At 42.5% G+C, this 15556-nt stretch overlaps 3 protein-coding genes across 3 annotated transcripts; 2 read left to right on the plus strand and 1 right to left on the minus strand.

Annotated features, from left to right (window-relative positions):
* The first annotated feature begins 4771 nt into the window (after positions 1 to 4771).
* LOC106642224 (ejaculatory bulb-specific protein 3-like) lies at positions 4772 to 7813 on the plus strand. Its single transcript, XM_014356927.3, has 3 exons — positions 4772 to 5012; positions 6968 to 7055; positions 7495 to 7813. The coding sequence occupies exons 1-3, from the start codon at positions 4772 to 4774 to the stop codon at positions 7607 to 7609; spliced, it is 444 nt and encodes a 147-aa protein (XP_014212413.1). The 3' UTR covers positions 7610 to 7813.
* Positions 7814 to 7861: 48 nt separating this feature from the next.
* Positions 7862 to 8911, minus strand: LOC106642225 (allergen Tha p 1-like). Its single transcript, XM_014356929.2, has 2 exons — positions 8586 to 8911; positions 7862 to 8276 (listed from the first exon to the last, which is right to left on the minus strand). The coding sequence occupies exons 1-2, from the start codon at positions 8803 to 8805 to the stop codon at positions 8086 to 8088; spliced, it is 411 nt and encodes a 136-aa protein (XP_014212415.1). The 5' UTR covers positions 8806 to 8911; the 3' UTR covers positions 7862 to 8085.
* Positions 8912 to 9371: 460 nt separating this feature from the next.
* On the plus strand, positions 9372 to 14194 carry LOC106642203 (IQ domain-containing protein H). The gene is given in 12 exon segments (XM_089590859.1): positions 9372 to 9817; positions 9885 to 10268; positions 10354 to 10653; positions 10712 to 10887; positions 10946 to 11065; positions 11068 to 11273; positions 11802 to 11907; positions 12976 to 13268; positions 13337 to 13437; positions 13511 to 13664; positions 13885 to 14043; positions 14129 to 14194. Coding segments are annotated over 12 exon segments (2511 nt in total).
* The last annotated feature ends 1362 nt before the right edge of the window (positions 14195 to 15556 follow it).

The raw sequence follows: 15556 nt of genomic DNA on the forward strand, positions 1-15556 counted from the left end.
ACAATCTGTGTCATTTGCAATTATTTTACTTTCAGCCTCTGGAAATAAAACAACATAAGTACGAGTAAACATTGACTTTTACAACAAACCATATAGCTTCAAAAAATATGGTAATATAGGATAAAAATTTTCATAATTTTTTCTCTCAGAACTCTTAATGTAGTGCATAGCCAATATTTTTTTTTTTGGCTCTGTGTGGTAAAAAGAGCTGTACCAGAAGATATTATAGTGCTACCAACGTATATTATTAATATTTAACGAGCGAGCAAAGTCGTTAATTAAAAAAAAAAATTTTTTTCATTTTTATGATCACAGATTACAGTCCTTTTAGCGATAACTGCATTATTTACAGAGTTATGGCGATTTAAAGATTTTAATAATTTTGACTCTTGAAACTCCCAATGTAGTGCATAGCCACTATTTTTTCTTAGCTCTGTGTGGTGAAAAAAACTGTACCAGAAGATATTATTATGCTACAAACGTATATTAATATTAAACCAGCGAGCAAAGTCGTTAATTATAAAAAAAAATTTTTTTTTTTTTTATGATCACAGATTAGAGTCGTTTTAGCGATAACTGCTTTATTTACGGAGTTATGGCGATTTAAAGATTTTAACAATTTTTTCTGTCGAATTTTCCAATGTAGAGCGTAGCCACTATTTTTTTATGCCTCTGTGTGGTAGAAAGAGCTGTACCAGAAGATATAATTATGCTACTAACGTGTATTAATTTTGAACCAACGAGCAAAGTCGTTACTTAAAAAAAAAATTTTTTTTCATTTTTATGATCACAGATTAGAGTCCTTTAAGCGATAACTGCATTATTTACAAAGTTATGGCGATTCAAAGATTTTAACATTTTTTTCTGTCGGATTTCTTAATGTAGAGGTTAGCCTCTATTTTTTTTTTGGCTCTGTGTGGTGGAAAAAGCTGTACCAGAAGAAATTATTATGCTACCAACATATATTCATATTGAACCAGCGAGCAAAGTCGTCAATTTGGAGAAAAAATTTTTTTTTATTTTTATGATCACAGATTACAGTCCTTTTAGCGATAACTGCATTATTTACAGAGTTATGGCGATTTAAAGATTTTAATAATTTTGACTCTGGAAACTCCCAATGTAGTGCATAGCCCCCATTTTTTTTTGGCTCTGTGTGGTGGAAAAAGCTGTACCAGAAGAAATTATTATGCTACCAACATATATTCATATTGAACCAGCGAGCAAAGTCGTCAATTTGGAGAAAAAATTTTTTTTTATTTTTATGATCGCAGATTACAGTCCTTTTAGCGATAACTGCATTATTTACGGAGTTATGGCGATTTGAAAATTTTAATAATTTTGTCTCTCGAAATTTCCAATGTAAAGGATAACTACTATTTTTTTAGGCTCTGTGTGGTGAAAAGATGTGTACTAGAAGGTATTATTATGCTACCAACGACTATCAATATTGAACCAGCCAGCCAAGTCAGAATCAAAAAAAAAAATTTTTTTTTATTTTTATGATCACAGATTACAGTCCTTTTAGCGATAACTGCATTATTTACAGAGTTATGGCGATTTAAAGATTTTAATAATTTTGACTCTGGAAACTCCCAATGTAGTGCATAGCCATTATTTTTTCTTGGCTCTGTAAGGTGAAAAAAGCTGTACCAGGAGGTATTATTATGCTACCAACGTATATTAATATTTAACCAGCCAGCAAAGTCGTTACTTAAAAAAAAAATTTTTTTTCATTTTTATGATCACAGATTACAGTCCTTTTAGCCATAACTGCATTATTTATAGAGTTATGGCGATTTAAAAATTTTTATAATTTTAACTTTCGAAACTCCCAATGTAGTGCATAGCCCCTATTTTTTTTTGGCTCTGTGTGGTGGAAAAAGCTGTACCAGAAGTAATTATTATGCTACTAACGTATATTAATTTTGAACCAACGAGCAAAGTCGTTACTTAAAAAAAAAAAAAAATTTTTCATTTTTATGATCACAGATTAGAGTCCTTTTAGCGATAACTGCATTATTTATAGAGTTATGGCGATTTGAAAATTTTCATAATTTTGACTCTCGAAACTCCCAATGTAGTGCATAGCCCCTATTTTTTTTAGGCTCTGTGTGGTGAAAAGATGTGTACTAGAAGGTATCATTATGCTACCAACGTACATTAATATTGAACCAGCCAGCAAAGTCAGAATCAAAAAAAAAAATTTTTTTTTATTTTTATGATCACAGATTACAGTCCTTTTAGCGATAACTGCATTATTTACAGAGTTATGGCGATTTAAAGATTTTAATAATTTTGACTCTGGAAACTCCCAATGTAGTGCATAGCCCCTATTTTTTTTTGGCTCTGTGTGGTGGAAAAAGCTGTACCAGAAGTAATTATTATGCTACTAACGTATATTAATTTTTAACCAACGAGGCAAAGTCGTTACTTAAAAAAAAAATTTTGTTTCATTTTTATGATCACAGATTAGAGCCCTTTAAGCGATAACTGCATTATTTACAGAGTTATGGCGATTTAAAGATTTTAACAATTTTTTCTGTCGAATTTCTTAATGTAGAGCGTAGCCACTATTTTTTTAGGCTCTTCGTGGTTAAAAAGCTGTACCAGAGGATATTATAGTGCTAGAAACGTGTATGTAGATTTCACCAGTGAACAAAGTCAGGCAATCTCAAAGTGTATGCTGGCCAAATTGAGGAAATGCATGTATACTCTTGTCTAGCGGAGTATCTTGGCGTGCATTTGCACCAAACAAACTCATGTCTGCGGCTACTTGGACTCGGTGACAGGTTCCCACGTTATGTGGGCGTCAAGCGTAACGCTGTCCTCTTTATTAAATAAGATTGTACGCCGAGAGCCGTCGAGAAGAGGTGGGCGCTTTGTTTTTGTCGCACTGAACTCTTAGTTCGGCTAGGATGACTTCGCGGTCAAGGCCAATCCTGTGCATAGAAGAGGGAGGGAGGCAATTCTTTTGTTCCGGACTTGGAGTTTCGAGGATTTGTTTTTACCTCTTAAAGATGTACCAACTGTATTTTTTTACACATTGTTGTAACCCAGCTAAAGTTCAATTGTGGTTCTGAATCAAGTTTTTCACAGAAAAAAGAAGATAATCGTCCATAATAAAGTACAGTTTAGCGTTTACATAATCACGCGTCGATTGAAGAGTTAATAAGTAAATTGCGAATCAACTGCAAGCTTCTCGAAAGGAATTCCAATTGAACGATTCATTTGTTTTTCCGCACTGTAAATATTATTGAAAGTCAAGGTCTCGTCTATAAATTTGCACTGCGCGTGTTAATCAAGCACTTTGTAGGAGAGGAACACTCTTAGATGTTTTACCGTTTTATGTTTTTATTAATTGGTACAGCACGAAACATTTATGTATACCAAGGCAGATGCGACGGCGAAGAGGGATAGAGAGAGAGGGAAGAGAGAGAGAGATTACAGTTACGTTGTCATGATGGTCGCACGTACAGCAAGTAACTGTATATACACGCGCAGTTTCAAAGTCGTGGGCGGCAAAAGTGTATACATCTGCTCAATATTTAATTCAAGTGCATCGCCGTGCAATTATGATGTATTATCTATCAAATAAATCGTAACGGGCAATATACAATCTGATTAATGTATCGCTCACGACGACGTTCAGTTCCACAATATTGTATATTACATTCTTTTAATTTACGAAAAATTATTCGATATTTCATCTCTAATAATGTGATGAATGTCTTGATAAGTTGTATATACATTGTACTACTGAATGCTGTAAGCGACAACTAACAATCATCTTATACAAAAATAAGTATTTGTTTCAAGTAATTCTTTTTTTTTTTTATGAATGAAAATCAATTTAATAAATTGTACGTATTTTTACGCATACGCATAAGCAGGTAAAATAGATGACACCCAACATTTAAATTTTTTAATAATTTTCTGCCTTTCTTCCGTAAAGCCGAAATATCATCGTGAGTGAAACACAAGTGATTCTTTAATATCATCTCTTTTATTATATTCATAAAATCATTATGTCATTACGATAGCAACGAAATTAATCTACTTTGAGAAAGTGTTTTCAAACTCGGTTGATTGATAAATTATTACCAAATTTCAAAGGTGTAACATTGCAGGTACTATAATACTTATTCATCATTTACCGCATAAGCACTCGAGTACAGGCATCCAGTGAGATCGAGGAATAAAGGCACACATTTCCAAACACGTTCCTGCACCCTGGACCACATAGCGCGGATTCTGGCTCTGGAGAAGAGAAGCTCTGCTACATCAGAACGCGGAGCTTCTCGAAAAGCTCGCCGTCTATAGGTACGGAGCCATTGTGAGGAGCAAATTCCTTCCGCGCGAGGGGAGATGCATGGCTCTATTGTGCTCCACCGCGAACGTCATTCGACAAAGTTGCCAACTATAGCGTCTTTTTCCACGTGCTTTACTCTCCGGTGAATACATCATTACTCCACTCTCCTCCAAATATTTGGTTTTTTAGCGGAGCAAACAAAATTAGATTTTTCATGGTTGGAAAATACTTGAAAATATACATCGGAGTGCAAACGCGAGATCTAGATCATCGCAGAAAGTGACCGTCTTTCTTCGAGCTGCTCTCTCTCTGACGCCCCCACGTCTCGCGCTCACGCGTATATAGGTAGACGGGTATAGACACGGCATAGGATGAGGGGAGCAGCGGCTTTCCCGCGGGACTACAAGTGATCCACGCTTGGCAGCTGCACTCAGTGACGAGCCACGGACACGGCCAGTCATGGACAAGCGGATGTGTTGGCTGGCGCTCTGCTGGTGGCTCGGCGGCAGCCTCGACAACAAGTACGGCGAGAGCAACGCCGGGGCCAGTGGCTACCCCTGGCCCAAGCCCCACACTTACAACACGCGCTGGGACAAGGTGAATTTTGAAGCACTGCTCGGCAGTCGGCGATTGATGCAACACTACTTCAACTGTCTCATGTCGAAGGGACCCTGTCCCCCGGATGGGCTGGAGCTCAAACGTGAGTTCCGTGTGCTTATATATACTCTACATTTTATATACTTTATTGCGATGGTCGGTTGATCAGTGCGCGGATACGTTACATCCCCGTGTGTATGACACGTGTTGTGACACCCACACCGGCGTTGATTGTGAATTCGGTGGAAAGTTATCAAAGATATATTTCCTCGGGATGGGTATGGCTTGAAATATCATCGAAATGTGTTCGCGCGTGACAGGATCCATGGGGTTGGAAAAATCCATCAGGATAGTTTATCGACCAAGATTGGAATGTACGAGATCGGTATTGGGATCAAGCGTGTGGATAATATACGATGGCGGGAAACTGGGATGGGGCATGTTGATATCAAGATTTATCTCGTAGTCGCGATCTACTCGTGCAATTGAGGAAGTAATTCGATGCTCCCCGGTGTTTTATTGTCCGCGGTAACTGGCAAGAATTTCCATACCGAGTGATAAAAGTCGGTGGTTTGAAACCAGTTGCTCGATTGTTTACGACACTCTGGGGATCGGGATCGTTAACAAAGGATAAATCGTGTGACTAAGCGAATTAAAATCCGAGTGTGAAGTGCGACGCGAAAATGAGAGGAATCAAGTGACACACCCGCTGGTCTCGAATAAAGGACGTAACAATCCGTCCCGGGGGGACTCATTAGCATTTGGAAGAAGATTAAATGAATAATCGCGCCGCGCCGCGCCGGTTTCATTATTCGAGATGATGTATTTCCGAAGGACGAAGGATGCATTGTTGCACGCCGGTAATGCCCGTGTCGCGTGGCGCTCGTTTTAGAATTTCAGAGTCTTTGTTCACCGGCATGAATGTTGAAATTTAAAGTTGCCGATTGAGAAGAAAAAAGATACCGATTCATCTTGCTTCTATAAATTTAGAGAATCAAAAGTCGAACAATAAAACTGCACCGTAAGATCATATCGCTGTATTCGATGTACGCAGTATATCTTTATAGATTGAGTCCTCCGTGAATGAATGAAATGCCCAACTGAATAACAAGATAACCGCGACCCTTTGTGGCTGTACAAATGTATCATGCGACAAGCATATTAATGCACGTGCTTTTTATAATTACGAGCTCAGTTTAACTGATGCTCCAAGGGCTGAAACAATGAGAAAAGTCGCACACGCGCGCAACCGGAACCGTCAAGTGCGCCGATTCCTGGAATTACAAGGAAAGTCATCTCGAAAATCATCCATTATAAATGATATTTTGTTTATAGTTGTGTATACAAAAATTTTGGTACCTTTTTTTTCGAATCGAAAAAATGTTATTAGCAGCTCATGAATAATTAAGAATAATCGTAAGATATAGTGAATCTTTTAAACGACACTTGTTGAACCGTAAGGTCTACAAGTACCTATAGGTGTTAATAATTTCAAATTATTCATTGAATTTGAAATATGCTATTTCAAGCCTCAAGAAATTTCATTCGTAATCTTTGTTTATTTTTGTTTTTTAAACATTCTTTTTGATAACAAATTTACGTAATAACTTTAATTGATACAAAAGTTGGAAAATATAATTTCTATTTAAAACAAAAAAAGAAAGTTTTGTTAATGATAAAAAAGTAAGTAACACGAGATTTTTCGCGGAATGACTCGCACGCGGGTATGGGAATCGTGGCTCACATACTTACAACGGTTTATGCAACAATCCCACGTGCACATCCCGGCGTGAGAGTCGCGTGCAGTTCTTTACGGTGTCCCGTTTCCTCTGCCGGGTTAAGTAAATGCAGACCCACATAACATATTTACACGAAACGAAAGAAAAGCCGGAACATTTTTATCAACACCCGTGAACTTTTTTCATCCCCATCGAATTCTTCCAATCAAAACTCTACTCTTGCAAATTCGTCGCGATAATAATCGACAAAAATGAAAATTACCATGACCGTACATATACGCTCAGAGTTTAAACGAAAAATCTTCTTTGTTGTCCGCAGGTGCTCTCCCGGAAGCTTTGGCAAATGCCTGTGCCAAGTGCAGCCAGAGCCAGATAGAGACTTCCATCAAGATGATTCGTTATTTAAGGTAATTACGAGAAAGGAACAACGTTCCTCTCTTTTTTTTTCTTCTCTGCGTAAATAATACACACAGTCTCGCAAAAACAATGTGTACACCGGTTGGAAATTAAAAAATGTAATTTAAGCGGCGATTAGTCGCGTAGCGCGTGCATGTATGTACCGTGTGAGCAAAAACGATGCATCGCGAGCGTTGGTAGGATAACCCGTCAACGATCTCTAACGGCGCCACTGCTGGACGATTATAACGTCGTATGAAAAAAAAAAAAGGAAGTGCGCCAGCGTACCTGCTGTGAACGCTAATCTCGTACGGGACTCTGATCCGACGTGGTTGATATATAATTTCGTGTCTCGCGTTAGAATTAAGGAACAGCTCAACGTGAGGGCATGTAAATATACGCGAGCTAATAATTTAGTCGGTTAAAAAAAAAAAATGATTTTCCTTTCAGAGAATTCGAGCCTGTGAAGTTCCAAATTCTTGCCAATAAGTTCGATCCCCGGGGTATTTATCGAAAAAGGTACCTCGAGCCACCATCGCTGGACGACAACAGCCTCAACCGTTGAGATTACATATACCTATTGTACATTTTTATCTTCGCGTAATGTTACTTCTTATTTATTGCTTTCTGCCGTTTTCCTGCAGAGCGCAGTCGTCAATAGTACGTATAGATGCTTTAGCTCGTATGACAAATATTTTTTTATTTTTTACTTTACATGTAGTACCTATTGATAAGTATAAGTGCGCAAGTCAATGAATATTGTTACTCTCATTAATGCTGCGTATATTTAATTTCACAAATAACTTTTACAACGATATTAACTCTTTCTCGACTATTTTTTATTCTCGCGTCTATTAATACACTGCAAAAAAAGAAAAAAAAACTGAAATATTTCATGAAAAACTAAAAGCATATTTGGTAGTTGAATGAGACATACGTAGGTTTTTTTTTTTTTTTTTTAAGTACAACTCACAATAATAATCAAGTGATTAAACAAATAAATAAAAAGCAAATTCGAGACTCTGTGAATAACGATCAAAGTCAGCAGTTGATTTTGCCGTACTTTTCGGCGAACTTGGCTTGGAGCTCGCCAGTCGGGTCCCTGTGGTTCCTCACCTCGTCGTAATCGGCGGGCCGCTTTTGGCAGATGTACTCCAGGGCCTCCTTGACCTTGGTTATGTGCTCGGGCAGGCACTTGCTGCACGTGTTTTCCAGCACTTCGGGAAGGATCCCTGCAATCATATAGTTTTAAGCTTACGAGAACAACATTTGTGGGCGCGAGGAAAAGAAAAAGTCCCGATGTTTTGCACACTCTCACGAAGAAATGTGATATTAATTTATAATGGGTACATTAGAAAATTCGCCATTTTTCCCTCAACGCTATATACGGGACAGAGCATTGGCGGAAAGAGTGAAAGGGACACTGTTGTACCCCATAATAATCACTTGTTTATTTAATAAACGAGACACCGATGGATGCAGGCTTGAAAAAAAAGGCCAGAGAGTTGGAAAAAAAAAAAAAAAAATAGTGGCCCACTCACTCTTGAACTCGACGACGTCGCGGGGACATCCGTTGGTCTTGTCGGCAAGGAGACACTCCTTGTACTTCCTGAAGAGCCTCTCGTTGTTGACGATGGGCTTTATGTCGACGTTGAGCCACGAGCGAGGGTAGTGCACCCCATCGTCCTCTTGGGCGCGAGTCGCACCAGCCACGAGGAGCAGCACCACCGAGAACCCGAGCCAAGCTCCGTACCGCGCCATTTAGAACCGATCGAGCGATAAACAACGGAGGCAAGTGTGTGTATCCGAGAAGTAAAATGAGAAGAGCCGATGCGTTCGCGCTTGAGAGCCACTGATTAGATCGATTTCCACGGCATTCGGCGGCTTTTATACGCGCACACGACCCTACTCGGGTCCCACGTCGGCGTCACTCGCGGAAAAACCAGTTGATGCCGAGGTTGCGCGTGAGGTCGCTCGACACTCGCTATGCACACGCCGTTGCATAATATATAGTACACATCACTTGCTACGCGAGTTTTTTTTTTTTTTTTGTTTTTTTCTGACCCGCGCTTTTTATCGCTAATTTTACCAGTTGGATTTACACATAGGTATACGTTTCCTGTGGGATAAAAAATCCCCGACGAGCTAACTACCGAGTGACGATAAAAGTCGTCTTTTACGTTCAACTTCGCGTGGTTCCATTGCAGTCCCCAATAGTAGGCATATTGCGCGTACGTCAAAATTCCCCATAACCTTCCCTCCCAATATTGAAATTCCAAGTTCCCCGAACGACAAAAGAAAAAAAAAAAAAAGTCCCTTTTCGAGCGATGGTCCAAGTTTGTCCCCCGCTGCCGGGACACGTGTCCCCGCTGGACGAGCTGAGGCTGCTCGACTCCGAAAAAATCACCGCCGAGGAAAAAATCGCCATCTCCCGCGCCCTGCGCAACCTCAAACCTGAGTCCGGGCTCCTGTACCGATGCGTCGACGCGTCCACCAAGAACTTATACCACCAGGTCGACTGCACCCGCGCCAAGCCGAACTCGAGCTGCGAGTGTTCCACAAACTCGGACCTACGGGAGTTCTACAACCTATTCAGGTCCAAGCCCACCTTCAGGGAGGCCGAGATACGATGCTTCGTGGACGTGATACAGCGGCAACTGGACGAGGAGCTGGTCCGCCGCACCCGAGGACTCGACCTCACCAAGTGCAGGCGGAATCTCCCCCATTACAAGCTCGTCCCCGTCAAAGTACAGGGCGACAGCCGATCCGAGAGGTGAGGAAGAAGCGCGTATACGCATAAATCACCATTATCATCCGTCCTTGGGATCCGACGCGACCAGCTCGGAATGCAAAGTCCTCTGCTCCTGCGAGCCGGAGAGCTCCTCGGTAGAGTCATTGGAATGCTGGCAGCGCTACCTGAGAGAGCGAAAGTGCAAGCACCCCGGCGGATCACCATCGATGGATGAGGCTTCCCTGGAGGAGCCAGGACCGTTTAGCATCGGGGACGTTGGCCGATCGGAGGAGATCGGCAAGTGGGGCCGCTTCGACGAGCTGGTCCAGCAGGTGTTGTTCAGACTCGAGCTGAGGAGGATGATGCGCGGGGAGGAGTGCTGCCTCGACAGCTGCGCCATGCCACCTCGGGGCGACCGGTTCGAGGACGTCGACAGGTTCAGGGACGCCGAGGCGTGTGGGCTTGCCGAGTTCTCCAGAAACCTGATGAGATGGTCGGAGGGCTCCTCCTTCTTTTTTTCTCTCTCTCTCTCTCTCTCTTTGAGTCGATACACATGAAAGCATACACTCGGACGTTAGGTCGAGCTGCACGAGCAAGAGGTGGGAGCGCCTCGGGCGTTTCCCGCACCAAGTGATACACCTGCCCTCGATGGGCTACCCGTGCGAGATACGGTGCAAGGCTCGAGGCCGATTCCTCCCCCTTCAGAGCGCCCAGGTGGGCAGACTGGGGTGGCTGGTGAACAGGAACGCCCAGGTGATTTACGTGTGCCCGGGAAAGTCCAACGGGGAGACGGAGTTTGTCCTACGGAGCTTTGTGGAATTGGCGAGGCCCGACGCTTGCCTCTCGAACCTGTGGATCATCGCCAACGACGAGGAATGGTATGCCCGATTCAACGAGTCCGTAAACACCGTCAACCCGACCCAAAACGCGTTTCAGCTTGTGCCAGGAGGTGGAGGAGGGGTACCGGAGCGGCTGCGAGAACCTCTTCTATACGCCGAGCGTGTACCGCCGAGTGAGACGGCTCACGGCCGGCCGGCGGAGTTTCATCATCCCGGGCGTGCTCTGCAAGACGGATGTCTTCATCGCGTGCGAGCTGAGGACGTCCATCGTAGGTGGGTCGTCGACGGCGCGTGGGATCTCGTGGAAATGACGGTTTCCCTACTCTTCCAGGGCCCCACTTGGCTTTCCAGAATCGGTTGCTCGACAAGCACTACGTGATGGCGTTCCTGAGCGCCTCGGGGATCCGGCACCCGCCGTTCGCCCCTGTTCGGACTTTATCCGATGTAAATCGTGTACGATAGTAGTCCTTACGCGCGTTACGTTAATCCCACTTGTCCTGTTTGCTTCGAAACAGCTGTGCGACGTGTTGGCGAGGATGATCTTTCACCACGGTTGGCGCGACCGTAAAAAGTGGCTGCTCAAGGTCAACTGTGGATTTTGCGGACACCAGAGCGCCCTCGTATGCCTGGACTGTGGGAAGTTTTGCGAGCTATCCGAGGTACGGATGAGCTTCTCAGACTTGGGCACTTGAAACTTACACTTTGAAAGAAAATTTTTAGTTCTTAGATAAAGTACCTTATTGTTTGTTGCTTTCAGATCTTAAAATATTTGAATACTTTGTCTAAGTTTATTTTTTTTTATTTTTTTTTTTTTTTTCTTTCGCTTTGTAGTGCGGTACTTCTGCTGGAAAATATTTTTTTGAGCATTATGCTGTAAAGTGGGAGTGAAAAAAAAATTTTTTTTTTAGAACGTACGATGCATTAAAATATTAGCAAACGTTTATTTTGCAAGAAAAAAGTCAGAAAAGAAGCCCAAGTCTGTAAAGTTTTTCTTTAATTTGATTGTCCAGTTTTCCGCGCTTATTAGTATCGAGTTTTCAATCGGACTTTCAAAAGCTAATTTGAAAGTCCGATTGCGAAGAGTTAATTTTCTCGCTGCGCTTGTACCAACTTTTTTTGCCGTACGAGCGCGCGCGTAAAAATGATACCGGCGTAATTAGAGTGTTCCTTATCTTCCGTTTGGCAAGGAAAATCTTCGGGGCTATCTGGTCGACGCGTTGCCGCGAAAAATACGAGTCAACAGAAAGGCTTATAAGGACGCCAAGGACTTCTTTGTCGAAATTGAGCGACACGGTGATTATAGTTTTTCTTTTGTTCGCGTAAAATATTGTTGTGCAGCTTTTTAATTGTCAGCCGATGCGCTTTGTCCGATCGACGTCGGTCGAGTGTTTCGGTTCGACGAACGTGATGATGGTTGGAAAACGTGATCATTCGGAGCTCGGACGAAAGAGCTGGTTTTTCTTTTTTCGTCCCGTTTGTAAATAGTCGTTGCAAAGAATGTATAGGCATGACACGTCTTTTGTTTCCTACGCAAGTTTTTTCGATAGAATTTTCCATGTACTTTTAATACATAATTAATTTACTACGCTATTGTAAATAGAAGACTATAGTACTGATATGTACCGTACAAATTATAGTTCGTTCAATAACATTTTTAAGTACCATAACAAAGTAGCTGAAAACCCCTGAAGTGACATTAAATCGTTATCTCTAAATCTTAGATTTAGTTTCATTTTTAATACACGCTTTACTCTCGATTTGAATTAGATCAGCTTGAATAGCACAAAAGAGATAAACATAAAACCGCTCACCTTTACAGAACCAAGCGAGTGGGTATCCCATATATCATGTTTGGAAATGAATTGTGCAAAGTATCGCATGGCTCTCGGGTTAAATTAAACTTGGATAAACAGGGAACTTTGTTTTTTCAACATCTCGGGAGGAAGTGCCGATTTTGCCGTACGTTGAACTTGTATCAACGCGACAAAAGCACCAATTTCACGATCACGCGGGTCAGTTCGGTAAGCGTGTCCCGGACGAAAGTCCACCCAAATCGCAAATTATTCGAAAACCAAGTCAACTAAACGCGCAATCGGTTATACGATGATAGCTTTCGCAGAATCGACGGTAGCTCGGCTACTGGCTCTGGAACGCGACAAATACGCGCAAGGCTACAGCCTGACGACGCTCGTGGTTATTATTTTAGTCGTGACCATCGAGGTTGTGATGGTGCAGATAGCGACTATTGATCACGAAGATGGGGACGGTTCCATTGTTGGAGCGACCGAGATAGTTTTCGATCGCGAAGATTAGTTCGATACTTGCTTGTGCAGTATTGTGACCCGGCTGAAAAACGATCAGGTGGAGTATTGGTGGGCTGTCCGGGGGTCGAGTTCAGGACGGTGAGTCTGGGCTGTTTTATCGAGCACGACACGGCCGAGGCGCGGCTGTGCACCGCAGCCGATGTCCTGCAAACGCGCGCCGACTGCGGCTGGACCGATTTCGGCTACGTAATCCCACAGTCGACTCTACCGATGGACACGCTCCAGCAGCTTGTGGTCCAACTCGGCGGGGCTATGCTGCTCGAACAGTACATTGGATACTACGGCGTTGACTTGGTGGTTTTCCGTGACGAGGATACCGATGGCAGTAAGGTGCGTGTTTTGACATATTACCTTATTGTATTGTAATCGATAAGTTGGACCGTTATGTGCGCGTGTAGGAACTGAATTACTGGGTCGTTGATGTCGATCCCTACTACACGGACTTGATATCGTTCGACGATTGGAGGAGATTTTGTTTGGACATACCACTCACCGACAGGTATACTTGTCTATACTCATCCAAACAATGCGCTTGTATCTCTCCGTGTGTGTCAAAATATAAACAATTGCAGATTCGAGGATGGGCCATCGGCTTCGAGATGCGAGAAGCGCGATAATCGGTACGTCGTGTGCAGTGGAAAATTGTACATGGACGGATTGTCCCACTGCAGCGGAAATTTCCTCGTCGATCTCTGCAAGGAGCACAGAATCGCGTACAGTTCTAAGGTAAATATACATGATTTGCATATTCCGAGTGCTGGAGAGAAAAAAAAAAGTAGTAAGTAGTAGTAAAAAAAAAAGAAACGGTCTATTAATCAATCGGAGTCGCGGTCGTGGCTGACACTTTATTTTGCACTTGGCGTGACGAGACTGAAAATTATGCAAATGACGCGCATATATACGCGCCAAGTTGTTTTTTTTTAATTTTATTTTGTTTCGTGCACAGGCGAGAACGGGCTGCATGATTTGTCCGATCGACGCCGACTGGCGGGCCTTTTTGCTCTTCGCCTTCTGCAGCGACAAGCGAATGGCCCTGGGATACTTCACCAGGGCACTGCAAGCGCTCAGCTCGGCGTCGCTCGACCCGAAGGACGTCAATACTGTCGTACGTTGTTGCAGATCATTATCGGCAGAGCTTGTTTTTTTCCTTTTTTTTCTTTAACATTCATTTAAAAAAATTTGATTCGCAGAAGCTCGTGAACGACATCACCAATAGGATCGGCAATCCTTTCGAGCAAGGGGGAGAGAAACGGTGAAAAGGATCGATGGCAGAGGCAATGCGGGAGATTGTTGATTCTCTCTTTGGCCTCCTTACCGGGTTGATTAACCTAATTTCCATTGTGTGGAAATCTAGGCCACAAAGCAGGATAAATTATACCTATATACGTCTACACAAGAGAGCGCGGGTCAAAGTGTCAAACGTAGCATCCGGCAGTCGATAAGTGTAGCAAAAGTACCGATGCGGCGAGGGAGGAGAGCTGAATATTGTTGCGAGTTGTATGTATATGTGCAAGCAGAGTTTGCATTTGTATGGAGTAAAATATAATATAATTGAAGGAGTATAGCGGACGGGAAAAGTAAATATTGATACCGACGACAGGTAACGCGGTGGAGTACGTACATAACTCCCGGGGATTCATTGTACTGCGGACCCGTGCCGGTTGAAGGAGCACCTGACGCGCTTTTAGAGCTTTGACGGAACGATAAAGTTGCGGTAATGTCTTTTGCGAACTTTTATTTTTGTCCGAAAAAGAGGTGACGGTGTAAAAATGACAATCGTAGGCATGAAAAGTTTTCGGACGATGAGCTTTAAATTAAAAAGTATCATCCAACGAACAAATAATCAAGTGTTTTTCAATGGAATTTTGAAATGAGAATAATCGTACTGTTCCATGATTTTTCAACTCATGCGTGTACAAAGAGTCAAACATGCTTGCACCAAAACCAATTATTTTTGTTATTGATTGTGTAAAAAAAAAAAAAAAATGTAGTGTCGCCAACGAGTAAAACTCAATTTACTGACTTCACAAACGAAAATTATCACCATCATTCGTCTTATGAAAATCCACATGTTACACGGATTGCCTCGAAATTCCAGCGACTTTTCTCACTTGCTTCAGCATCGTGACTCAAAGTCATATATGCATATGGTACGAGGCACAGACACGAAGATTCCACGCGTATATCTATACCTATCGGTACCTCAATAGGCGTATGTAACATGTGTGCAGACTGCACAGTTGGCGAGGCCGGGGCGATTCTTCTTTCCCCGTTATCGCTCGTTACTAATGTCGTTCAACGGCGCGAACAGGAAGGAAAACGCGCCGGGGCGAACCACCCCTGCGATTCCCTCGCGTGATTTGCCAGCTCCGGTGTAGCTGACGGATTGCTTTTTTAACAACGAATGCGCGCTTTCGGGTCGATCGTGCACATATTATACGTGAATGTGCAGGACATTTTGGGCTTGTACGTTGGAAATTTCTTGTCGTTATTCTGGAAAAAGTTTGCGTCATTGAATAATTCAGCCGCGGAGAATAATCCATCACGCGCGAGCAAAGTGAAAACTCGACAGAAGTGCTAAAAAAAGAAGAAGGAGGAGGAGGGGGAGGGAAAAGTTT

This window comes from Copidosoma floridanum, unplaced genomic scaffold (assembly GCF_036245765.1).
Source record: "Copidosoma floridanum isolate Cflo_tuat_1 unplaced genomic scaffold, Cflo_Japanese_pri ptg000013l, whole genome shotgun sequence".
NCBI classification, from domain to species: Eukaryota; Metazoa; Arthropoda; class Insecta; order Hymenoptera; family Encyrtidae; genus Copidosoma; species Copidosoma floridanum.